Source organism: Centruroides sculpturatus, unplaced genomic scaffold (assembly GCF_000671375.1).
Source record: "Centruroides sculpturatus isolate CEXI.00-Female unplaced genomic scaffold, Cexi_2.0 scaffold266, whole genome shotgun sequence".
Lineage (NCBI taxonomy): Eukaryota > Metazoa > Arthropoda > Arachnida > Scorpiones > Buthidae > Centruroides > Centruroides sculpturatus.
Genome location: NW_019384421.1, coordinates 379965 through 406949, shown reverse-complemented (window position 1 = coordinate 406949; position 26985 = coordinate 379965). Strand labels below are relative to the sequence as shown.

At 26.4% G+C, this 26985-nt stretch overlaps 2 protein-coding genes across 4 annotated transcripts in view; one reads left to right on the top strand and one right to left on the bottom strand.

The window, feature by feature from the left end:
• Window positions 1-4128, top strand: part of LOC111619405 (dedicator of cytokinesis protein 1-like) — a 95259-nt gene extending 91131 nt beyond the window's left edge. The window contains 5 exon segments of the mRNA XM_023361108.1: window positions 1170-1291; window positions 1575-1601; window positions 2746-2989; window positions 3094-3480; window positions 3550-4128. Of these exon segments, the coding sequence (XP_023216876.1) occupies window positions 1170-1291; window positions 1575-1601; window positions 2746-2989; window positions 3094-3480; window positions 3550-3687 (918 nt within the window). The 3' untranslated portion in view covers window positions 3688-4128.
• Window positions 4129-5562: 1434 nt separating this feature from the next.
• On the bottom strand, window positions 5563-26829 carry LOC111619417 (homeobox protein vab-15-like). Of its 3 annotated transcripts, none has more exons than XM_023361116.1 (3): window positions 20886-21684; window positions 7124-7582; window positions 5563-6011 (listed from the first exon to the last, which is right to left on the bottom strand). In XM_023361116.1, the coding sequence occupies exons 1-2, from the start codon at window positions 21277-21279 to the stop codon at window positions 7137-7139; spliced, it is 840 nt and encodes a 279-aa protein (XP_023216884.1). In that variant the 5' UTR covers window positions 21280-21684; the 3' UTR covers window positions 5563-6011; window positions 7124-7136. The 3 variants fall into 3 exon arrangements, with proteins under 3 accessions (XP_023216884.1, XP_023216885.1, XP_023216883.1); XM_023361117.1 differs by lacking the exon at window positions 5563-6011 and adding an exon at window positions 26428-26829 and having other exon boundaries at window positions 6383-7582; window positions 20886-21606; XM_023361115.1 differs by lacking the exon at window positions 5563-6011 and having other exon boundaries at window positions 6383-7582.
• Window positions 26830-26985: the final 156 nt, after the last annotated feature.

The window sequence follows — 26985 nt, the reverse complement described above, 5'->3', positions numbered from 1 at the left end:
ATCAGGGTTTGCCACGCTACTGATAATGATATTTCATCTTTGCTGTTTATACAATTGTTACCCTGAGTTGCCTTGTGTATAAAAATCGCTTCCATCAAGCGCAAAAATTGTGTTTGGTGCGTGGTGTATATTATCTTTGCTTGCTCAAATAACGGTTGTATCTCAGGGTCCGTGGCGTACTGTGCTAAGGCGGTTGTCAGCCTCTTGTGGAGGATATCAGCTTTATGTTTCTTAATCCTCACTCCTAAAGATCTCTTCGTGGAGCCGATATATAACAATTCTTCCTCGCATCTGCGATCCCTAATTGGGATGCTGTATACTCCAACCATCATGTCTTGTTGCGGAGTATCTTTTGCATTACTAAGCAGTCGAAATAATGTAGGACCTCTTCTAAATACGATGGAAACTTGTCTTTTCTTAGCTATCTCTTTATATAGTTTCTCCAAATATGGATTATACGTTATAGCCACTCTTTCCTTCTGTTCTTTCTCTAGCGTTTCCGGACTATCTGTTCTTTGCGGATGAATCATTTTTTTGGCTAATGTAGTTACCAGTTCACTATACCCATGCCGTTCAGCAATACTTTTAAGTATGTTTATCTCTGTTATAAATGCATGCGATGTCGAAGAGTGCATATACGCCCTTTAACCAAACCTTTAACCAAACATAGGCTCACAACGACGCATGCGCAAAGGATGATGACGATTGCACGAATTTCGGAGAGATTCCATGTTCGGAATTCTTTTAAAAAAAGATCGTTTCAAATCGAATCTTAACGGATTTTGCCCATTTTTCACCTGAAGAAGGACCAAAAGGTTCGAAAACGTTAGTGAAACAAATTAAAGTGAAGTAAGCACCGTTTTGGTTATTCTAGAAGTAAGTCTGTTGAAGATACGGTGTGTGTTGGAAGTAGTATTGATACAATAGTCTTCGTTAGACTTAACATCGATGAAAATTCAACGCGAAGCGACACACAATGGAGAAAAATGTCAAGATGGGATAAATTAATATATTTTTTCGTACACAATCGGTTATCCGAAACACCGATCTTCCGAACAACTCCAGTCCCCAATTGATTCGGATAATCGATGCTCTACTGTATTATAATTGCTATATGTCATTTTTAAATTTGTATATCGTTTTAATATTTAAATTTGAAATATTTTTAGAGTGCACCTCCAGAATTACAAGAAAGAATATCTGTAAAAATGAGAAGAACTTATCCAGTTAATTCAGCTCCAATTTCTATAAATGACAGACTATCAGAGATAAGTCTGAATACATCAGAAGTGTATGTTTATTATTTTTGCTTACATTAGTATACCTTTATTAATGCATTAATATATATCTTTAGTTCTTTAACTACTAACTTAACTACCAAATTTTTTTTAAGTTTCTTTCTTAAAATTGGAATTATTTTGCATGATTCAAAACATCTTTGTGTAATTTCTTTTATAATTTAAAACTAGTTTTTCTAATTTTCCTTTTATATTTTAGAAAATTTATCAGCATGTAACTATTTTTTATTCTTATTTTCTTTGGTTTCTTTTTTGATAAATCAATTACAAATCCAGGACAAGAAAAACAATGTTTCCTACAAGGTATTGTCTTAACTAATATTTTATTAATTTTTTATGATTTTTAAAATAAAAGAATAACTTATTGAAACTGATTGATTTGAATAACAGAATAACATGTGGTATACAATATAATATATGATTAAATTGTGATTCACAACTTTTAATTTTTACTTACCTGATTTTCTTTTCTATTAAAAATTTCCTTTTTATTCTCAAAATATGTCATTAACATATGCTTTTTTTTAATTCTGTCAATAAATACAATTGTAAAATTCTATTGAATACTTTACTAAAAAAGTAAAAAGTATTCAACAGAAAATAAATAAATAATTAAAATTGAAGTTATTAGTAAAAAAGTAATTTCTAAAGTATAAAACCCAATGTTCTAGTATTTTCACTAATTAGAGCATTTGGCATGTTTGAAGGATTTGGATTTAGATCTAATATACATTCAATTATGTGATTAATATATTGACTTAGACTATTAACAACACAGATTGCAGAATAATCAGTTTATGAAGTTTTTTACATTATTATAGATCATTATTAGGAAGAATTGATTATAAAATAAAAATAAGAAAACTCTAAAATGTTAATTTTTATTCCTTTTTTAATAATTAGCTTCTGGTTATAATATACAGATTTTCAAAATATTTTCAGAAATATTAATCAAAAATTACTGTTGATGCATACTAGAAGTAAAATATCCTATTTCCAAAGATTATAGAAAAAAATGATGCTATACAAATTTTTAATGTAATTATATGATTAAATGATAGGATATTCAAATACTTTGCCTTATTTATTGTTTTATTCATTTGTAACTATTTACATTGTAAACATTATTTTTTGTTTTTGTTATTTATATGTGAAATTAAGAAAAATCATAATAATAAAGAATTAAATAATGATATTCTGTTATTTTGCATAAATTTAATGTAAAAATTGCTTATGAAAATTTTAATTATTTAAAAAGATATTTAAGGATATTTAAGATTGTAATTTCTTTAAATATGCATTAAATCTTTATATAATAAAATCATATATATGATTTTATTTAATTAATATATACAGTTGCATTTTATTAATGATTATATGAAATTAAATAGCTAATAAATAATGAATTTCACATTAGTGCTGATATATTTTTATTATTTTTACTTAGCAATCCTTCAACACCCACAAAAGTTTCACCAGGTATAAGAGCTCAGTCTGTTTGGGTGAAACCAGCATCTTCTCCTTCCAAAACATCAAATAAGAAAAACCGTGACAGTGCAACACTATTGTTGAGAAGAAATTCTGGTGCATCTGTAACTTCACAACAAGAAGCTCAGTCACAGTCTCAATGGTATGACACATTACCACAAAATTCTAAAAATGATGGTCCTATTATTGAATTAAATGAACAGGTAATAATAATTTAAATAATAAATGAGTATTTAAAGTATAATTTGATTTTTAACAAATATAAGAATTAATTTTTAGTTTAATCATTTTATTATTTTTGATTCAGCTCACTCCTCATCGTCCTTTACGTTCAGAAGTTGAAAAACGACAAAGTAGGCCTTCTAGTGGTCATTTTAAGCAAATACCAACACCTTCTCCTACTAGACAGAGTTTTAATTATGGTGATTTTCTTATATTAATTTAATAAATCTTATATTAAATTTCAAAATTTTTTAAATTATTGTTAATTCTTTCAGGATCAGTACCATCAACTCCCTCCACTCCACGACTATTATCACCAGTCACTTCTACTCCTAATAATACAGATGATAAGCCACCACCATTGCCTCAGAAACAAGCTTATGCTGATTATACAAATTTAACTGATGATATGTCATATAGTAATACATTAAGAAAGAGTTCTATGACACTACCAAGTCGCGTTAAACATAAAGTATGTTTGCATTTTGCTAATTTACCAAAAAAATTAAAATAAGAAAAATTAATAATTTTTTCATTTCAGCCTCCTCCACCTCTACCTGTAAAAGATTGTGCATCTACATTGGTACCAAAGAAACCTTATAGGCCACAAACTGATTGTTTAGAAAGTCCTCCAGAATTACCAAAAAAACCTCATCATTCTGAAATGATAGAAAGTTGATATATAGAAATTTACAATTAAGTGCCTTTTAATGATTCATAATAGTTGAATAAATAACGTAAAAACCAGTTTTCATATTTCAACTCTTTGACATTTCCTGTTTATATAAAATAAAATATACATTTCCATGAACTATGTAATTTAAAAGTACAATACAGTAATTAAATTCTTAAATTCATTGCTATTTCCCAATTAAATTGTTTTCATAAAATTATGAATCTACTAATGTGAGATCAATTAAGGTCAATAATTCTTTGTACTATCTATGTTGATTTTATTGTTTTTATATCTTTTTTGATAAAACTATACATTATATTTTCCTTCTTTAGCATAATGCATCTTAAAATATGATCTCATTCTTTGTTTTAGAAGCATAACTTTTTTTGATGTGCAGATTTTCATTTACATATTTTATGCTTTTATGTCTTATATAGAATTTAATTTACTGTCATATGTGCTTATCTAATTTTTAGATTTTGCTAAAAGAAAATATATATATATATACACAGATATTTAAGAAACTGTGCATTATACAAAACAAATTTAAATTAATTTGATATGTTATATTGAAAAATGTGCAACAACAATTTGTTATAATGTCAGTTTTTCTATACTTCAGATAGTCAAATATAGTGATATAATTTTCATTTTTATTTAGAATAAGATACCTTCTTTCTCAAAGTATTCATATATTTTGGTCAACTTGTTTTAAACTATCATCAAAGAAAATTTCATTGTAATTTTAATCAGTTTTCATCTAAACTCATTTAATTATTCCAGTGCAATTTAATTTTTAACATTTTCTATGATTTCTATTTTAAACTTTTTATTTAAATCTGTCTAGTCATTAGAAAGTGATTGATATTTTATATAAATTATTATGGAAAAATATTTTAATATTAATGCTGCATTGTAACTGTGCAACATTTTCTATCTGTTGTGATTTTTTTTAATTAAAATACAAACGAAATTTTTAATTTTTAATATATATATATATATATATATATATTGTCAATTGTACAAAATTCTCAGACAGAATTCTGAAATTCAAAATGACTTGATCTATACTTAATTATTTATTAATGCTTTTTTTAAAGAATGTAATTAATTTGCATTTCATTCAGATATTGTTAAAATATAGTTTAAATCAATAATGTCCAAATTTAGGGACCAAATTTGATCATTCCACTTTCATTTTCAGTATTTTGAGAAGAAAGGAATTTATATAAGTATATATTTCAATTAATATATACTGTTATTACTTTTATAAAATAAATTTCTATATTTTATAAATTTTTTGAATTTTTATATTTGGACATTGTTGATTTAAATATAAAAATCTTATTAAAAAAAAATGTGCCATGAATCCCACTTATATAAATCAGTACAATTTTCATAAAGTTAATTAAGGATTTAATTTTTATTAATTTGTATAGAATAAATCAAAAATTATTTTGAGATATTTAGATAGTTTGCTATAATATATATAATTTCATAATTCTTTTTTAAGTTGTAAATGCTGTGCAATTATCAATAATTCATCAAAAATTATTTTTGTTTTAAAGATATTTTATTATCTTTATAGATTTTTTTCAATAAATTTATCTTCCTTCTTCCATCTAATTTTGTAAATTTATTTGGACCAAAGAAATTATTTTGATATGTCCAGAATATTATAAATGTATTATCATGTCATATATTATCATTGGGATATAATTATTAAAAAAAAATTGTATATATTTTATTGTCAATAAAAACAAATTCTGTTACAGCAAAATGTTATAAATTTTTTTTAGATTTTAGTGCAATTAATATAAACATATTTCAAGTTGTGTGCTTAAAATGATTTTTAATTTTGTAATTATTTAACATTTTCTTTGTTAAATTAATGCTTTTAGGCTTTTTCTCAAAGAATTTTTAGGATCTGACTGATAATTAACATGAATTAGGAACATGAATACAACAGATTTATCCGTTGTATCTTCAGAGATTTACACATCATCAAGTGTGTTATCTGTAAAATCGACAGCTGCCTTTGTATCGACAGCATCAGACAGGTGTCACTAATTAAGTAAGCGCCTTACAAATGAACGTTATTTTACGGTAATTAAAACATATTTATATTCCATTAACCTTTAATGAATGTCAGATGCCCAAGGCATCCAAAAAATTTGCCATTTTACAAGTTTTTCCTTCAAAATTTGTAGATATATTTACACACGTACACAAAAAAAAAAAAATGCTTGTAGATCTTCATCCAGCTTTATAACATATTAAAACATTGTTATTAAGTCATGTAGACTTATTAATTTTCAAAAATTTCCCTGAAAAAATGAAAATAAATAAAAAAAAATTTAAGAAATTTCGTGCTCGAAATATAGTATACATAATTAGACTACTAATCTATAGTTTATTAAGTACCAATTATGCTATTAAAATTCAAACAGTTTATATATATATATATGTACAAATAACGGCGTAGAAGTTTTCATCATTTGTGACTAAAAAATGTCACCTGTACACAATTCTAATTCTTATAAAAGTCATCAGAAAATAACCTTTAATAATTAAAATAATATAATCTTGTTTCCAATTTTATTTTATTTTTTTTTCTCTTCAAAATACTAAATTAAATTGAATAAAGTGTAAGAAAAATTACTAAAAATTATCGACTAAATCGGGAATTTTTAATAATTAATTTAAATATTCGATATTATTTATTATTATTTATATTTTTTTAAGTTTAGTCATTGGTGATTATCGTGATAACGAATCGTAAAGAAGTGGAATGCAAGCAGATCAACCAGAACAATGCTCAGTAATTCAAATGGTTATATTACGAAATGGCTGCTATAGAAAAACATTGGAAACGTTTTATATACTGTGCATGGCAGAATAAAATAATGTTTTACATCTATATCGTGTCTACAATACTTAGAGAAGGCAGTAAATTATGACAAACGAATGGAATTAATTCTTAGAGTTGCCAAACTACCTTTCTTTGTAGACGTCTCTCTTTGCTGGCTACAAAATTTTTTTTCTTATTTTAAATCCTCTTCTTCTATAATCGACTTCGTGTTTGTCGTATTAACTGCATTTATAAGATAAAGGCGGCTTGTTTGAATGTGAGAGGAGTAATTAGTAAGAGCATGATTTGTAACGAAATTTTGCATTCTTTCTTTATTATTCGCGCTCTTTCTTAGTATGTGCCTATTAAAATTCTAAGCGCAGATCGATGAAAGATTTTTTTTTTTTTTTTTACATTTTCCCATCAAAATATATGAATTGTTTAAAATAAAAATCTTAATTTTTGTAACTAAATTTGTAGTTTTCAATATGGCTTCTAAGTTTATATACGTTAAATTTAAATAACGAATTCGTGTAAATTTCAATTATAAGATGGGATCTGTAATAACTTAATACATGATTTACTTACTGCAGTGTTTCGATTACACTGTTAATTCTTCAGAAGAAGAAGCCTGACTGCATATAGGTGCGTATGGTGACATCAGAAGAGGTCGTGGATACGTAGAAAATTCGTGATGCATGCTAGTGGCTGCAATTGGTAAAAAAGGATTAACACCCGCTAATCCTAATCCTAAACTGTTCGGTAATATGGGCCTTGCAGCCATTCGTAACTTTTCCAATTCGGCTTCTTTTAATCTTTTCTCTTTGGCTCTTCTATTTTGAAACCATATTTTAACTTGGGTTTCGGTTAAATTTAGTGAACTCGAAAATTCGGCTCTTTCGGCAATTGATAAGTATTGTTTCGTGCGAAACTTTCTTTCCAGCGCTAGCAGTTGTTGTGTTGTGAAAGGCGTTCGTGGTTTCCTATTGCTCTTGTGACGTCTCAGTTGGCACTTCATTGCCGGTAATTTAGGAGGTTCCATCGATTCTAAAAATTAAAAAATACATGATATAAGTAAATAAAATAAAAATAAAAGGAGCATTTTGTTCTGGACAAAACACCATTCACGTGACATAACAACTAGTAATATGATTAAAAACATTTCACATTAACAATGATCAATCCGAAGTAAATACATTAACAATAATTACAACGGAGTAAATACATTAATAATTGTAAAGTGGGGGATTTAATATCGGAAAAAGCTTAGAAAATAAAATCACAGTTCGTAATAGTCATCACGTACGTTAGCGTGTAGAAGGGAATTTATACAGGAAGATAACAATTATGTAAAAAGCTAGAGTTGACTGAGAACTGTTTTGTGATTGCCATTAATCGTTTGGATGTGCAAACAATTTATCTAAATTCTACCCAATGCAAATAACGAAATCGTAATTATTGATTGAAGTCGACATTTTAATCTGTTTAGTCGTAGGCTCGGTAATGGAGTCGATCGGATCTTTGCATCGAGGAATAAAAGCAAATAAAATATCCTCGTTTATAAAACTGAAACGTTCATTCATCAATAAATAAGTAAATAAAATTTCGAAGAATATTACATATTAACTAGAAATTATTATTAAATGGATAGTTTATTTGTTAGATTAAAATATATAAAGTTTTTATTGATTGTGTATTTTGTTGGAGAAGAAATAAGTAAAAAACTATGTTATTGTTTGTTTTAAAATATACTGTTGTTGTCTCGGAAACACGAATTTGTTTTAAAATAAATTTTTATTCGTTTATGTACTTACGAATTATTATATTTTATACAAAAAATAATGATAAACTTGTATAGCATTTTTTAAAGCTAATCCTTAATAAGAATAGCCAATGTTTATAGTCTATCTTACAATCGATGGATAAAGTAGAAATTAATTAATTTATTGTTTTAAATTCTACTTTTTTTTTTAAAATAAATAAATGTTTGAATTGAATTAAATCCTTATTTAATAATATCGTAACTCGTTATTTTACTCTTAAACGGCAGAATAGATTTCTATTAACTATCCACTCTTACGTTTAAGATTGAAGATTATTATTAATTAAACTGCCAAAAAAGCTAATGGTAAGTCATCATTATGTAAATAATGTTATTTAAGTTTACGTTTCTGTATTTTAATGGCAGACGTAGAAGTCCGTTAATCATTTAGTGGCTAGATAATTATGTTAATTGTGTTTTTATATTTCGATCATAATCAGTTAATTTTGTAGATGTTTATATAAATTAATTTTAATCATATACTTAATTACAATTTACTACACCATGTAAATGTATATTTAAAATATCTCACGTACTGAATAATTAGAACTTATTGAAGGGAGTCGTTTTCGATCTCATCCAGAGTGAAACAATTCTGTCTGTACTTTAATTGTTTTCGTAGTTTACGGTTTAATTGCTAGTTATTTATTTTAAAAAATCAGCAATTTGAAGTGATTATAAAATACAGAGTCTATATAGACATTCATTTAGTTTATAGGCTGTATAGACTGTATTTTTTCACGATTATTTTAGGCTAGATAAGCCCAAAATACAACGAAGTTCTTACTAAACAAAATTCATTTTTGGAAGTTAATTAACAAAAAATTCCAATGTTTATTATCCTAATTAAATCAAGAAGTTTTAACTTAATATTAAACCAGTTAGCCCACATTCTAGAGTATACATATTTAATTATTCAAAAGCTTATATCATGAAAAAATATACATTTAACGAGAAAAATTAAGCATAAAATGTATTTTATATTAGTTTAAATAATTATTTTTGTTTTAATGACTTAACTTCTTAACCAATTTCTATGTGTTCTGTATACACATACAGAACATGATTAATAATTTAAGTGATTAATTATAGTGTTAATTAACATTACTACGAAGAGAAAAGTATGTGTGCTTTTTATCTATTTAAGATTTTAAATGTATACTAAAAATATTTATTAAAAAAAGGGGAAAGAAGAGAGACGAATGACGAGCACTCCTACTACCAGAGTTATACATAATTAGTAAATTAGGATCGAAATGAGTATACGTCGTCTTTCTAAACTGTCAAAACAGATTAGCAATTAGCTATCCTGTCAGTGATTGCTTAGTCACGCTCTCGTAAGCTATTATTTGAAGCGATCTTATAAAGCAGTAGGCGGTTCTAATCGTTAATCTCCCTTCTACCAAGAAATGTTTGGCTTAATTGGATTTGGCTTTCTGTACCGCAACTTGACCATATTTGGATTCTTAAAATTATCAAATGGAAACGTCTTTTATTTAATTTAATATGTATCTCTTTCTAAATTAAAGTGTTATCGCATTTTGGACCACCTTAGATTATCTTTGCTTGTATAGGTAAAACTATGAAACCTGTATAGAAAAATGCGTGGGTTCTACGCGGTGAGATAAGTACAAAATTCAAAAAAATTGCCTTTTATCTAACTATAAATGGATTCTAAAATGAATCGGGATAATTTGGAGCGTGTCAAGTGTTAAATTTGATGTTATTGAACTGTTTTATATCGAGAAAACAGGCGCGAGGTATTATTAAATATACCTCTGGAATATTTAGTTTGAAGAATACCATTTGAATAATGTTAAGTGAGATATTGACTTCGANTAAAATATATATTTATATAGTATAATGAATATATTTATTCTGAATCATTAAAGTTTTAGTCATTTCCAGAATTATAACAAAATTTAATTCAAGATTTTAACTTTAATCTTTTCGTTTAAATGGTTTAAAAACCATTAATAAATATTATTTTAAATAACTGTTTAAAATGTCTTATTTTAATTTTTCTTTTAAATAAAATGAATTGGAAACAGTAGAATTCGTAGGCCTAGAGTTAAATTAACATCATTTTATTTTGCTCTATAGATTTATATATAGCTTATATATATATAAATCTATAGATGATCTGTTTAGTTTGATTTAAGAATAACGTGTTTACTACAATTCAATATTTGTCTTAGTCTATTTTATGCTTACGAGTGCATAAACTAGCTTACATGTAGCCATAAATAAGATTCGTTAAAGTTATAACTAACAAAATAAACTAATTTTTTATTCAATTTGAATATGTTTACTACCACTAATTACACTTAACTAAAGGATAATGTTTAATTAACATAGACCATAACTGCGACCAATTTAGATCAAATATAGGCCTATAAGTTTATTTAAATTATTTTACATACCGTTTTAATTTAGACGAAATTATATTTTAAAATATATAAAATTTTAAATATATCTAGGCCTATATATCAGTAATAAACTAGGAGCGTTAAATTTTTATAAATAAAAGTTACTTAGGTCTATATGAATTTATAATGATACATCTTAGGCCGATATACCTGTATTTAAAAAAAATCTATTTAAAACAAGCTTTAATAGACAATTAAAGTTTGCTTTCTAAAGTTAACTCTGCTCTAATTAAAGTTAACTGTGCTTTTTTAATGTATTTAGATAAGTTTTACAAAACAGAGAGAGAGAGATGCAATTAGGTTAGAACAATTTTACAGGATGAAAACTTTAATAATTCTATTATTTTAAATATAATATTAATATATTTGTTTATTCTCGAGATTACTTTTGTTATTTGAATAATTTCCAAAAATTATCAGAAAACTTTTTATATTTTTATCCTCAATTACAAATAATCAATTAAAGAGTTAGATCAAAAAAGTCTAACATGAAACTTAAATATAAGCATAAAATTTTGTTATTTTTTTGGATTTTTTTTCTATTAAATTTCTACTTTTCGTGGCCTTTTTAAATATTAATTCGTTTTTTTCGATGTTATAAATAATTTATATAGGCCTATATTTATAGGTTATACTTTAAAGATTATATATACAGAAGACTTTAACATGATTCCTCTCAACAAAATAGCATTCTAAATTATTGGGAATGAAGAAATGTTGATAATCTTGAGTAATGAAGAAATTTTATAAATTGATTTATTAAAGTATAATTTGTTTAAATACGAATTTATATCATAATATAGCTACTGTTTAATATTTTATTTTAAACAGGCTTTCGTGATGTTTTGTTAAGTAACTGATAGGCCTAAACTCCCTTGAACTGTTAAAGACTAAAATAATACTAAACATATGGTATTAATTTCTTAAAAAACACAGTAAATAAATTTAAAAATCCAGAAGTAATATATATAAAATATATTTTTATTTTTTATTTATTTTTTTTTTTTCGTTTTTCAATGGAAAAACGAAAAAAGCTCGTGCAAGTTCGTGGAAAAAACTTAAAATTTGGCAGAATTTTAGCAAATTTAAAGATTCTAACTGATATAAATACAGTATATAATAAGTTTGATATTTAAGTTGTTGCTGAGACTACATAACAGTCCCTTTAGAAAAAGATTGATTTGAAGAGAACTTTAGAATCTGGAGCACGTTATGATGTATCTATTTCGGTCAATTAGGAACCGAGCATATTATGATAAAAATATAACTTTATTTTTTTCGTACCCTTTCGGTGTTCTTTGAGAAAGGAAGTGCAACATGTAAGCAACATGACTTTACTATTGTTTGCCTTGATTGGGTGCAGCTGATCTGAACATGCGGTTCTCTGATTGACACTTTGGCTCTGATACAATGCTTCACAGAAATAGATCTTCCTACACTCTGTTCCCTTTACTCAACTTAACCAACTCCAGAATATGAAGAAAACTTTCCAATGCTTAATATTTGAAGTCTAAGAGCTTTTTTTAGGTCCTTAATTTATTAAATTTCATCTATCTTGCCAGTAGTTGTAACGAGTTTTAATCCTCGTCTATTGCAAAGTTTCGGAGCATATAAAAGAGATTCGTTTATCTTTTGCGTATTTTTCACTTAAATATTATGTTCTAAATCATTATTATAATAAGATTTTAATTTTTAAAAGAAATTATAAATATAATAGCAATATTTCGAACTTTATAGATATTTTCTCGGAAGAGAAACGAGGGAAAAATTACGAATAAGTAATGTTACGCAATTCTGGGAGATCTCCAAGTTTACTTCAAGTAGAAATGAAGTGACAGTAAACGTGACGCTTTCTGTCACGAGTATTTTGGTGACAGGTGTAGTAGTTGACGTCATTTCGTCACGCTGTCTTGTTCTTGTTTCGGAGGACGTCTCGCAAGAACAGTTGGAATAGCTAGTCAATTAGGCTTTGCTAACAGAAGTATGAGGTCGTTTCGCCTTTCACACTCCCGTTCATGCTAATCTTACTCCTAATTCGAAATGCCTGTTGCTTTGCGCACTAACCTAAAGATCACTGATGGACTAAATTAGTAGTCGGACACGTTACATACTGTTTTGAATGTTTGCAACAAACACAACTATCGTTTTATACCTTAAAAAAAAGGCTTAGTTGATGTATTGAAACGATTTTGAAGATATTGTTAAGTTCCATTCAACACAAACAAATTTTATGTCAATAGCGCTTTCAGCTGAGTAGTTTCAATCCTAGGGCAATCACGGTGAAAACGACTATAAAAACCCTCACCACCAAATATAAACACGTAGTTATCACTCGTCCATTTATCGATTATTTTACGTGACTATTTTCACAAAATAAACATGATTTTAGTGCACACGAATCCGATTACATTAAGTGGTTGAGCTCGACTTTATTCTGAGAAATGTTTAATACCACGCTTTGCTGAATCTTCAAAGTAATTGGATGCATTTTGTTTGATTCGTTTGTAAGAAAGAATTATATATAAAATACATCGGTTACGTTTCGCATCTAAACCAATAAAGAATAACATTTGTATCTTTTTATGTCCTATAGATATATACAAAGGCCTCTTTCCTTTACTCTAGAGGGGTTTTCACCCATTTTAGAACCCTCGGATCATAATCTTGGGAAAATTAGGCTTCTTCCGGTTTTGAGTTATCTATAGAAGAGACGATCATATGTCAATCTTTTCCTTTGCTTCAATTGAAATTCCCAGGAAAAATTTATTGAAACCGAATGTAATTCTTATTCTATGCATCGCTTTGATTAAATGTAGATTAATAAATTTATCGTTTATGTTTCCATTTAAAAAGTTATTTTCAATTCTAGCGAAAGCTACTTAAGAAGTACGAATCAGATTTTTTTGTTCATTTTCATAAAAGAAAGTCAAATTATTATTATATTAAAATTAGATTTTTTAAGAAGTACGAGAAAGTGATTTGGGCTTTAAAAATATATAAAATAAAAATTATAACTATGCAAAACCAAAACATAGAACATTAAAAATACGGAAATATACAGTTAAACTTCGAAAAAGCGTTCTTATGAATAGCTCTACCCTTGTAAAGCGCTAATGAGTTACTTGCAAGCAGATCTTTCCCATAAATATTAAATACAGAACCTTTCAGTATCTAAATTATTAAATGTACGATTTTGCAATGCTTTTACCAAATCCTATAACTTTCAAACTCAACCTCACTATACAAATTGAATTACTATAACAATTTTTATTCGTTAAGAAACTTCAGTTTAGCGCCGCACTCGATTTAGTACCAATTTCAAAGTCGAAATAGTGAAACTAAATAGTTTTTTTGGTTATTAATTATAATTTTATGTAGGCCTATAACTTGATAACTAATGATAACTTATAATCGAATACATAATGACTGGATTTTGTAGCAGAATAAAAACTGATACATTAGAAAAACGGTATAGACTCATAAGGAAAGTTACGAATTAATAAATCATTAGATATTTTAGCTAATTTAATGTGTAGATTCATCAGAGAATGACATATTTAGTAACCAAAATATAAAAATGAACTCATTAGTATTGTAGCCTACAGCTTAAGAAACTGGTCACTATATAATCGCGGATGAATTATAAAATATCATAAAATAATCTAACGAAAAAGCTACATTATATAAATATTATGAATGAAATCATATTCAATCATAATATCAATGAGTAATAATATGATTGATCATATCCTTCAATGGTTTTATCAATGGCATTCATGGGAAATGGGCATCAATGGCATTTTGTAGATGTTATAGAATTTCTTTAATATTTGCATTAAAAAATATTAAAGTAAAGATTTGCGTTAAAAAAAAAAAGTAAATTTCAAACAACAAATTATGAATTCATTATCTTTAAAATATATGAACAAAAATTAAATGTATTTTTCTTCCATACTGGTTCATATAATAGGCCTAGAATGTTGCATTCGTTATTAATGAATATACGTAAATGCTATGTTTTAATTTATATAATTTATAACAATATTTTAATTAGCATCAATTAAATAAATTATATTTAAATTTAGGTGTTTAATGCGCTGAAAGCTGTAAATCGAAACTTAGGCCTATATATGAGTTAATTGTAAAGACAGGCCTGATAAACTACTTTAAAACTTAAATATTTGTAAAGATATATGTAAATTTTATTCATTAAACTTAATTAAATTTTATTTATATAGATTTACATTGATTTAAGATTAAACCAGTGCATAAATTAAAAGTTCGACCTATAAAATATAGGTAGGCCGTAGCCTACGCGCTTTCAATTTATAANGTTCCATTCTTTAGGAATCCGATTTCTTACAAGTCCTTCCAATCATAGCCCGACACATGTCAAGTTTACGGGCTACAGCTAATTGAAAGGTTTTCTTCCATAAAATTAATCGATTCTAGACTAATCCGACTCAACATTTCTTAAATACAGTAGAACCTCTATTATCCGGACTAATTGGGGATGAAGGTAGTCCGGATAAGGATAAATCCGGATAATCAAAACAAATACTTTAATTTGTCTTTTAATGATAATACAACACGTTTTATTTTGTATGGTGCATATCGGTAATATTAAAAGTAAATACTGTATTTAAACCGTACAAATCAGCAAATTCGTAAAATTTTTGTTTATTTTGAACAATCCGGATAATCGAAAATCCGGATATTGGAGGTCCGGATAATGGAGGTTCTACTGTAATTAAATTTGTTGATAATTAGCCTATATTAAAATATTTTTTAAATTAAAATTCTTAATTAAAAGTGATACAAATGTGTTGATTTATAATGCTCAATAGAATTTTATTTTATTTTTTTAAAACTTTAATAAATTCGTAAATATTGGAATTTATTTATGAATTTATACAAATTATAACAATAACTGTAATATATATTTATGAATTTATTAAAGTAAAATTAAAAATTTTCAATATACACACAATGGAAAAGATATAGAAGAGATGTTTATATGACTTGTAGGCATAAATATGAGGAATTAAAATAGAAAAGTTTACATTTCCTAATCTTAATAAAAATATATTATATTACACATTTTATATTATTCGTTTATTTAAACAAGGTTTTATTATATTTTGTTTAAATATTTAAATACTTTTTTCTGTTTTGTTGATGAGAATAAAAATATTAATTTTATTGATTAAAATTTATATATTAAAAAGTTTATTTGTAGATTTTATTATAAAATAAAATTTAAATATACCAAATTAAAAATTAATAGTGCATAGTGATAGGAAATTAAAGAAAAACTAATGTTAATAATGACAAAAAGAATTTTGAAGACGGAAAATTGTTTTAGCTCATAGGATAAGATGTAAGGTAAAAAGTCATGATGATTGAATCTTTAAGAATACTTTCCATAGAGAAAGAATGGCATCATGAACTGTAAATTTGTTCGTGTCCGAGTAGAAACCATATAAGAAACCTGTTGGAGAAGTCATGCTATTTAACGAGGGTCATTCCTTTTTACAACTCTCAGTTCTTAAGGCTAAAGGGCGATGTATGAACCAAATGAGATGCTATCTTTAATATAAATACAAGTAATGATGATAAACTGTTATTGAATAACTCCGTTATCCAAACCATGCGTTTTCTTTTATGAACATTTAGTTTACTTATGGATTATTTTACAGCTTTTGTTAATTTTTTATGACTTACATTCATTTAATAAATATTTTCATTTACTTCGTAATGTTTTGTACTGTGTATAAACTTGTACGATATAAAATTTGGCTGTCTTCCTATAAAAACACTAGAAAAATTAGTAATAATCCTGTTATATAATTATAAATTAATGTGTTTTAAAATATTTAAATTAATGATTTCTAAATTGTAAATTGGAGTTTATTAGCGGTAATATAATCATGGAAGAAAGCCTAATGAGGTGTAATCCTGTTAAAAGTTATTTAAATCTTATATAAAAGACAAAAAATAAGTTTATATGCGTCTGTCATAAATGCTGTTGATCTGGAACAAAGTTTGTTTAAACAATGTCGATTCTTCTCAAGATCCTCGGTTGATCACATCAAAGACATTTAAACCCGCAGTCGACTCGGATATTTATGTTTGTCTGCTTTAATAACTATTATTATGATCAATAATTACAAGAATGGGCGATATGCTTACTTGTATTAAATTATAACATTTAATTTAAAAATACGCTGCTAAAAAGTGTACAAAATGAATCTTTTAATTGTTAAACACATTTGTCGATTACTCTCTGATGTGCACTTGTTATTTCATGAATTAAATAAACATAAACATTTACTTAAGCTTGAAGTAAACCTAAACTTTAAGTACAATTATGATTGAACTGAGTGCTGTACAAATTGAAAATTCTGCTTACTTTAAATCAAAATAAATCAGTTCGTACGAAAGCCTGCATAGAAAATGTTTTTAAATAATATTTTAAAATTAAATAAGTAATTTTATATTTTATATTTTCTTTAATTTACATTAGTAATAAAGTAAAATTTTATTTTATAAGATCCAGTTTTGAATTGCCTGTAGGTTCATTTATAATAGAACTACAGTCTGAGTTGTCCTTGGCTCATTAAAAGTATTTATATTTAAATTCAATTTCAAGAAAATTTACATCTTAATGTTAAAAATAAGAATTAGACAAAATTTATTGCATAAAATTTTTGTAGATAGTCTAGTATTATTTTGTAATATAGCGCTCTTAAAATGCGGAATATCCTCGTTGAGAAAGAAACGTATAAATAGGCTAAATATTGTTGAAATTCAAAAATGTCATTGGAAAAATAGATATATGTAATATTAAATTATAAATTGTTCGAATGACGAAGCAAAGATAATAGCCTATTAATCATTCGAAATGATTTAAGGTAATGTGCGATTAGTTGGCCTCCAATTGAGATTAGACAAGTTGGAGGTTACGGTAATTCAAAGCAAATCACCTTACTCTTAACTTTCATAAATCTAAATTAAATTAAATTATAAATATTAATTGAAAGTTAAATTAGAAATAAAGAGATTATATAAATTGCTTTCATATATAGGCTATATATTAAATGTTTTCTTTTATTTCTTGTCTCCCGTGTGTTCAAGATTTAGACTCCATTGACATAGTTTAATAAAGGTCAAAATTGATTTTTTTTTTTTTGAAATTATGAAAATTTTTACTAATAAAGATAATCAAGTAGGAAAGTTTATGTTAGTTAAATAAATAGATTTATCAAGTCTTATACTTAGTCTAAAAAATTAAATTTGATACTTAGTCTATTTTAAATATATCTTAAAATCTAAAAAAGCAATAAATTAACATTATATTATATAAATAAAATAAGAAATCTAACTATCGATCAATTTCCTAGAAATTGGACTATAAGAAGCTTAAACGCTATTTTTATTGCTAAGATTTCATTGCCGATAATAGAAAAGTTTTAATTTCTTTGAAATAGACCTATTGATCTCTTGGATGATGGCCTTTAAGAGCTTCTATACCAAATGGCTAGACTGTCATAGAGCTTCTAATATGTAATATCGATTACTCTTACTAGTTTTAATTAATTAAATAACAATTTAATATTACCCTTTACTATTATTCTTACTATATGTCTTATGCTTAAGCTATTAATGTTTAGTATAGACAATTGATATGCTCTGAAGTTCAGTATAGACTGGTAATATATTTCTAATATTTGATATTAGTAATTATTACATACTCTTGTGTTTAATATAGGATACTGACATGAAAGTCCTGTTTTTCTATGTAGTGATGTTCCATAATGATATATATGCTTTCACGTTTAATATAAGTTTATATTACGCACTAAAATGTAGGCCTATTAATATCTTTTTAACATATTTATAAAATTTTAATTGTTTAATCTAACAAATTATTATTATTTTATTAATTGGGTCTTTTAAACTACTTCACCTCTTCTTAGTCGCATTAAATATAAATTATGGAATACTGTTCTATTAATTTGTCTTTACAGAATAACAAAATGTAATTATAAGCGGTAAATATGAATTATAGGCTAAAGTATTAAATTAAATTTTAAAATTAACATTAAAATATATTTATTTATATACAGTATTTAGTATTCGCCTCATCTTATATTAATATTAACTAAGTCGGTGATAAAGTCTAATATACCTTTTTGCATTCAAAAATATTAAAATTCATAATCTTTTCTAAGAATTATTAAGAATTTATAAATAAATGTTTATATTATAATAATTTACAGAGTTTTTTAAAGACAGAATATTGGTTACTAATTACTTTTTAATTCTTGTATTTGAACAAGCAAGAACTTGTGTTTTTTAATATAATTTTCATGTTTATACTTTTAAAATTTTAAGTTAAATTTATTATCCGACATAATTTACAATTATTAATTACCCAAAAAATATATTTTTTCAAATAATTTAAAGATTTATTGAACCAAAAGATTTTTTTCTGACTAACTTAAAAAATTGGTGGATTGTATATAGACGCCATGTTTCAGACTTATTGATGAAACATCTGTCAACGTCACAGTTAATTTTAACGAAGGTTACAAGCAGTTGTTACTATCAATCATTAGTGTAAGACACGAATCGAGTTGTAATTGTATGAAAATAATTGACAGATTCATCACACAATACTCATACATCTGCACTCTTCAGTCACGCCTTTCACACTCCAAAGCTCACCCTCTATAATTTCTAATTGGAACGACACTAAAAACTAAGTTTCACCTTTTTCATAAAGTCAGCTACTGTGTCATGCATCTGCTTGTCTTTACAATTCCCCATTTGAATGTTATCAAATTGATTTTTTTATTCTTCTTTATATTATATGTAGGCCTATTTATATATTTTTAAATCACAAATAAAGTGTTTCCATTGAAATTCTTAGTTTTTAACATTTAGAATTAACTAAAATGTTTGCTAATTTTGCTAATAATGATTGATTTGTTGTTCATTTAGTTTTTTATATTTAACTTTGTATGAATTTGTATTATTTTGTGAAAGAGCTGAAGGTATTTATTAAGATTTTAAGAGGTTTTTGGCTAATTAAATTAAACAATAAATTAGAAAGTAAATATGCTAATTAAGTAAATATCATATTTATTTATTAAAAAAATGTAGAAAATTTTAGTTTTTAATTTAATTTAGTTCCTTTCTTAACCGTTATCATAACCGTTTTCATGCATAAAATAATTTTTTTAATGTAAAAATTAATTAAAATTATTAATATTTATAGAATTTTGAAGTTTTTCTGTTAAAATATATCATTAACATAGAATCTAAATAATCAAATTTAATATGTGATGTGTATATTTAAGTTGATAGTAATTATCTAAAAACAGATACATTACAATTAAGTATAGGCCTATTAAATGTCTGTTCGCCTACTCAAATTATGCAATAAATTGGAAATTAAATGATAATTTCGATAATTTAATTTATCTGTATCATAAATCATTAAAATATATTTCATCAAATGTTAAATCTGACAAATGACAATAAAATTTGCATATAGTTTTTGGCCTATTTATATCTCTATATGCATTAAACAATAACTGTAAGTTATGTAATTTATTTATTTGCCTATAGGCTAACATTTATAATTTATAGGCTCCTATCACTATTTTATGCCTTTAGTTAATAGGATTTAGTTCCTTTGTATTGTTGGTTAAATTTAAAATATGTTTTAAAGTTATAATTTATTAATGGAACACAATTCTTAGAATGTGTCCTTAACCAAGTGACATCAGGTTCAACGGGTTCATGTTGAACTTGAAGAATGTCGGACATTTTAATCTTCTTGACGGGTTATTTCTATGATAAATACGTTTTCCTAAGGGTTATTATATATCTTACCTGTGATTTAACATGAAATTTAGGCCAGTTGAAGTGTTAAAAAATTAGAAATTTGTTAATTTTTGTCTACGATGATGGATTTCTCGATTGGTTTATAGTTATGGTTGAAGATAAGGCAGGGTATATATTATATAAAGTTTAATGAGTCAGAAATTAATAGGTTGAAAGAAGAAAATTTCGACAAATGCCAACTTACTATTAAGTGAAGATGGAGAAATGGGGCGCGTGTGTTGCTGCATCCAGGGCATAACAGAAGTGCCGAGATGCGTCGAGGTCCACGTGACAGGAGTCACAATGTTTTGCTGTGGCGCCAAAGACAGTTTAACCCCGTCCAAAATTGGAGTAGGACGAGGAACTCCGGTTAAATGAAAGAGTGGATCAGCACGAAGAAGTCCTTCTACAGAAAATCGAGTCGGCGTAGCAAATCTCAGGTGGGTAGATCTACTGGGAGCGGCATCACCGTTTGCATTCTTGGATCCTGCCAGAAGCGATGCTACAGAAAATGATATAGACTTAGCTCCACTTGATGACGCTTTCTGGTTTGATTCCGTCGACTTTTCTGGTGATAAACGATTAAGATCCGAATCCATTCCGATGTCTTGTTAGCGAGTATGGGGCCACTTTAACATTTTGAGAGTCTAGAAACGGAGAACGTCGCTTGACGAAATGATCTCTCCACTTAACGAGCGGAATGAACGCACGTGCTGTTACTTCACCCTCGAGTTGCAGCGGCCTGTTGCTCGGAGGCGGAGCTTGGACGGAGACTAATGTCGGCTGATTGGATGATTCCGTTGTAACTAGCAGGCCATAGGTGATTGGAAAACCTCTTCTAGTTATTAATTGCTCTAATGACGCTTTGGTGGTGGCTTCCGTTTGGTTTTGCAAACAGTTCCCTTACACATTAAATCTTTCATCCTCTGCTTCCCTTCGCAACAAGAAATCTATTCTAAATTTCGGTAAATTTTATCTTTTATCATCTACTTTACAATTTTTTATGCTTTAATTTATCAATTTTTTAAGAAAAGCCGAATTTTCCAACAGGATTTTATCGTTGATATAAGCATAAATTATATAGATTTTAATGTAGAAGAAATTATAAAATTACATTTAAAATGTTTTTAAAAATGTTAAAATAAATTTATATTATAAAAATTTCGTATTTAGTTGTAAACGAAAGCATTTCAATTGCCAAAAAAACAGTTTTTTCATAAATTAAACTTTACTATGTTAATAGTGTCGAATGTTATTAATGGGATATCGGATAGGTATCTTTACATGAAAAGAACATTGAAAGCTAGAGCAGAGTGCAGACAAGAGTTTCTTTTATAGACACGGAGGAGACCAGATGTCTTTGCGGGAGACCTCATAAATTGCGAACCACCAAGATCGAAACGAAGTGGACATAAACGGAAGAGTCCTAAACTTTAAGGAATTAATGTCCCGTGAGAAAAGCAATACAAAATGATGAAGCAATGAGGAGGAGAATCATTGTTAGTGTTAAAAAAGAAAGCTTTCAGAAGCGTAAATGATATGCCATCTGGGTGATAATTTGTTGAGATTCAACAGTCTACCTACTTAATCAAACTCGTCGGGATAAGTCCTAGATAAACGTGTTTAGCCATCGTAAATTCGTTGGAGCGAATCGAATGAAAAAATTCCATTGAGGGATAGTCTATTAATAACAGTTCTAACAAGCATTTATTTCTCTATAGACAAGACCTGGAACGACTGCTTTTTTTAAAATCTTAGATCTTGGGCCTATTCTGATCTTTAAAATTATTAAGCTTCCTTATTTATATAACAAATTGTCTTTTATTAATAATCTATAACTAATGGAATATTTTTTCCTTATTTACATATACATCTATTTGTCTATAAAAATTGAAAGTTTTTTTAAGTCCTTTTCATGCTTAATAACGCGCTTTAACAAGCTACATTTAATAGTTATTTATCAAAAATTAAACTAAAACAAATTATATGTAAGAGAAAATTAATTAAAAGAGTTAATATACAATGCTAAATGCTAATAAAAAACATAATTTAAATAATGAATTATTAAGGTTTATTTATAATAAGCTGGGTTGAAATTATGTTTTTCATAAAGTTTATCATCATTATCACTATCATTTAATTATTTCTTAGCTCTTTTAGGACTCTTTTTAGCTCTTTTAGTCCGAAAATCTCTTCAAACTTTTCCATTGTTTCTTATCTAATACAGTCGAACCTCCAATAATGATGACCTTCCAACAAAGGCCACCTCTAAATAATATTTTATCTACATCAAATATTATATTAGGCTAAAATTATTCTAAAAACTCAAAAATCTATAGGCCTGTTTGCTTATTTAAATAAAATTAAATCAATTTTTAGATCTTTACTGTACAAATCGTCTAAAAAAAATGCAGTTATGAATAAAGTTAATTACAGAATGTACTTAAATAAGTTCGAACTAAGAAATAATATTGAAATACTTTATTATAAATTAAAGCAAGAAATAATAATACTCTAACTGATAATCTAATTAAAATTAAGATAATGTAATATTAGTTTGGAGTAAAATAGAATAATGGAAATAGCTGATTTATATTTTCTATTTTATACTTTCTTTTTCTGTTAAAATATATCATTAACATAGAATCTAAATAATCAAATTTAATATGTGATGTGTATATTTAAGTTGATAGTAATTATCTAAAAACAGATACATTACAATTAAGTATAGGCCTATTAAATGTCTGTTCGCCTACTCAAATTATGCAATAAATTGGAAATTAAATGATAATTTCGATAATTTAATTTATCTGTATCATAAATCATTAAAATATATTTCATCAAATGTTAAATCTGACAAATGACAATAAAATTTGCATATAGTTTTTGGCCTATTTATATCTCTATATGCATTAAATAATAACTGTAAGTTATGTAATTTATTTATTTGCCTATAGGCTAACATTTATAATTTATAGGCCCCTATCACTATTTTATGCCTTTAGTTAATAGGATTTAGTTCCTTTGTATTGTTGGTTAAATTTAAAATATGTTTTAAAGTTATAATTTANTGAGTTCAATAATGCTTTTTAAACAATGCTTTATTAATATTGGAAATATCTATATGAAGAAAACTTGTATATATTTTATTAATAGAAGATAATCTTAATTTTTAAATTTTTAAATAACTTTTGTAGACTAAATTAAGGCTCTATATTCTGCTTTAAAATTGTCCTATCTTTAAGATTAGTAGCTCACATTTAAAGCTTCCGAAACAGTTTCAAAGTATTTTTTTTTTCTAAATTACATTTCTCTACCTCAAAAAGTGACATTCTAATTAATAAATTACATTAAAACATAGTACGCAACTGTATATGACATATTAATGTTAAAGAACATTAGATTTAAGTTATATATATTATTGTACATCTAATCTCTATGTGATAAATAACATCGTTAACCTGAAAGATTTATAATAAATCTATTTATTTTACGAGGAATCGGTTTTCTTTCTACTTCCATTAAGTGCCAGACCTAATATTATGTAATTAGATACGATTCGGCATTTTAGTTCGTTCTCTGAAGTTCGGTGTTATCAAAATGTCACCTACTTCAGTTGCATTTCTTCTATATAAACCACACTCTGCTGTCATTCTGTGACATAAAATGACAGCTGAACTTCATTAAAGTACAGAGTTTCTACTCTATAACTGCGAAAAAACATTAATTCGATAGTTTGTTTTTGTCTAAATTCACTTTGGAATCGTAGGCTTTGTGAGGTAGGAAGAAAGCCTTATAGATCAATCAACATAACAGGGCCTCTGAAAAGAGCCTTATGTCCAAAATGGCTTCAATAGGAACTAGTGATAAGGATCTCAGAACTTTTGACTTTCTAATATTAATCTTTTCCTTTCTGTTATGTACTTTTTATAGTCTAGAAAACGTTGATCTATGTGATACTATTCTAAAAAAAAACATAACTTATATGGGAATTGAAAAGATGTGTATTTTTATAAAATCTTGAAACTGCACTTCTAGATGCTGTATATTCATTTTACGCTCCCATAAATTCACAAAATCGATTAAAATTTTTAAAAAAACTCGAATTATATCTAATTTTTATAGCTTAGAAAACATCAATCCATATACCTCTATAGTAAAAAAAAAAAAATAAATACTGTAGCCTATATGATATAGTAACTGTAAAAATTATTAAGTACTTAGTAAAAGTTCGTATAATAAGCTTTTAATTCAATTAAGAAAGATCAAAATCTAGTTCTTATGGTCTCAAAAACATTAATTTACTGTATATGCTACTATTTTTAAATATATGTATAAATTCATACACGTATAGCTTAGTATATTTTTAGTGTATTTTTAAAAATACTCTAAAAATGAGCATTTAAAATTATAAATTAGCTTCTGTCTTCCATAATATATACAGAATTAATTAGTTAAAAAAATATCGAGTTGCAACTAGTTTTAACTACGTTACTTTATTTAGTTGAGAGTTTAAATAAATGTAACATCTATATAAATAAATAAATGTCTTATCTACATCAAAATTCGTAAAAAAAAATAACGTTTTCGATATATTTTTATTGATATATTTAATTAAAGTAGTATTTTAAAAGAGCAATTTGTAAGCGAAGCACAAAAATCATTTGACGTAACACCAGAAGTTCTTATCTTCCACCGTAACATTATTAAGTCGAGTTGTTTCTTTTTTTTCAGGGGAAAATCTATTAGAAGGCCCTTTCATTATCAGTATTTCTTCCCAACTGTAAAAATGCTAGTTAAATGCCTGCGGCTTTTTGTTTTTCATTTCTTTAAAAAGAACAATAAAAACCTTTTTTTTTTGGAACTGAGACAAATAAATAGTTTAAATATGTTCCAAAATCAACAAATTATAGAAGTTATGCCAATTAAAACATATCTTATTTAATTAGATAATTATTTTTAAGTACTTTGTATATTTTCTTCTTTTCTTTGACAAGCTTGACTTGTGTAAATATTTTTTCTTTACTATTTTGAAGTTTTTACAGTGAGAAGGAAGACTTATAATAGATATAAATTCAATTATATATGCATACATAAGTTATATGTGTATACATAAATAATTGAACAGATGAGCGGTGTTCTAAGATATTTTAAGCATATATAAGATACAGAATGATTTCATTTCTGTATGTGTTCATAGGGTAAGATAATATTAAACCTATGTAGATTGTCCCTACGGTTACAAGATGATAACAGAATATTCTACATAGAATATTCCTAGTAATGATTCTAAATCTATATAAAATACAGCTTATACAGCTTATGCATCTGTATACATCTTAGCTATATACGGATGCAAGTCTGGCCTAAAATAAGCCTAATTTTATGTTGTAAAGAATGATTCTAAGTTTAAAACGAATCAAATTTTTTACTGAAAATAAGAAACTTGAGCTTTTAAATGGAGATGATATGTTTATGCTCAATTAAAATTGTTTACATCGTTATTTTGATAAATATATAACTAAGATAGAAATGAATTATAATTATCAAGTCTGTAGAATATAAGCTACATGAAAAAGAAATAAATGGCTCGAATCCTATCTTAGCTTCTGTGTCGTTGCATAACTAACCGGGCTAAAAACAAATGCGGTAAACTGTCATCACCAGAGATGTACATCTGTATAGACTATCTATATTAAGTAACGAGCAGGATAAACATTCTAGCGAATGTCACGAAGTTTTGTTACCTCATTAGCTTTACTTGTCATTAATTCTCGCTATAAATATGTACCGATAGCTATGTTTCGCATTAGTTATGATTAATCAGTGTTGAGACTTGTGTCTTCTTCAGTTTGATTGACACAGGCATGCGACAGGTGTTGCTGCAGTCTATAACGTGTCATCGCTCTCATTCGTTGCTGCTCAGATAAAATACTCGTTTCACTCTCTCTGATAGGACATAAATAACATTGGGCTCCCAAATATTTTTTGGTGGAAGTCATTCTTAGGTTTGATGCAGCTAATTAAGATACTTCTGTCAAAAATGACGTTTAGCTTTAACAAAAAATATATATCCATCCAAAAACACGGAGAAGATTACATCCAGAACAGGATAATTATCCTTAAAAATCCGTTATGTGCAACCAAGAATCCATGATTATCCAGAACATTATGAGTAAACAAACATCAAGGTTCTTATGTTGTAACAATTGCCGTGTTTTTTGAATAAATTTATTTATTTTAAAATAAAGAAATTTTAATTCTAATTGCATAAAATTTAAAAAATTTCTTTTAGTTTTTAAAAT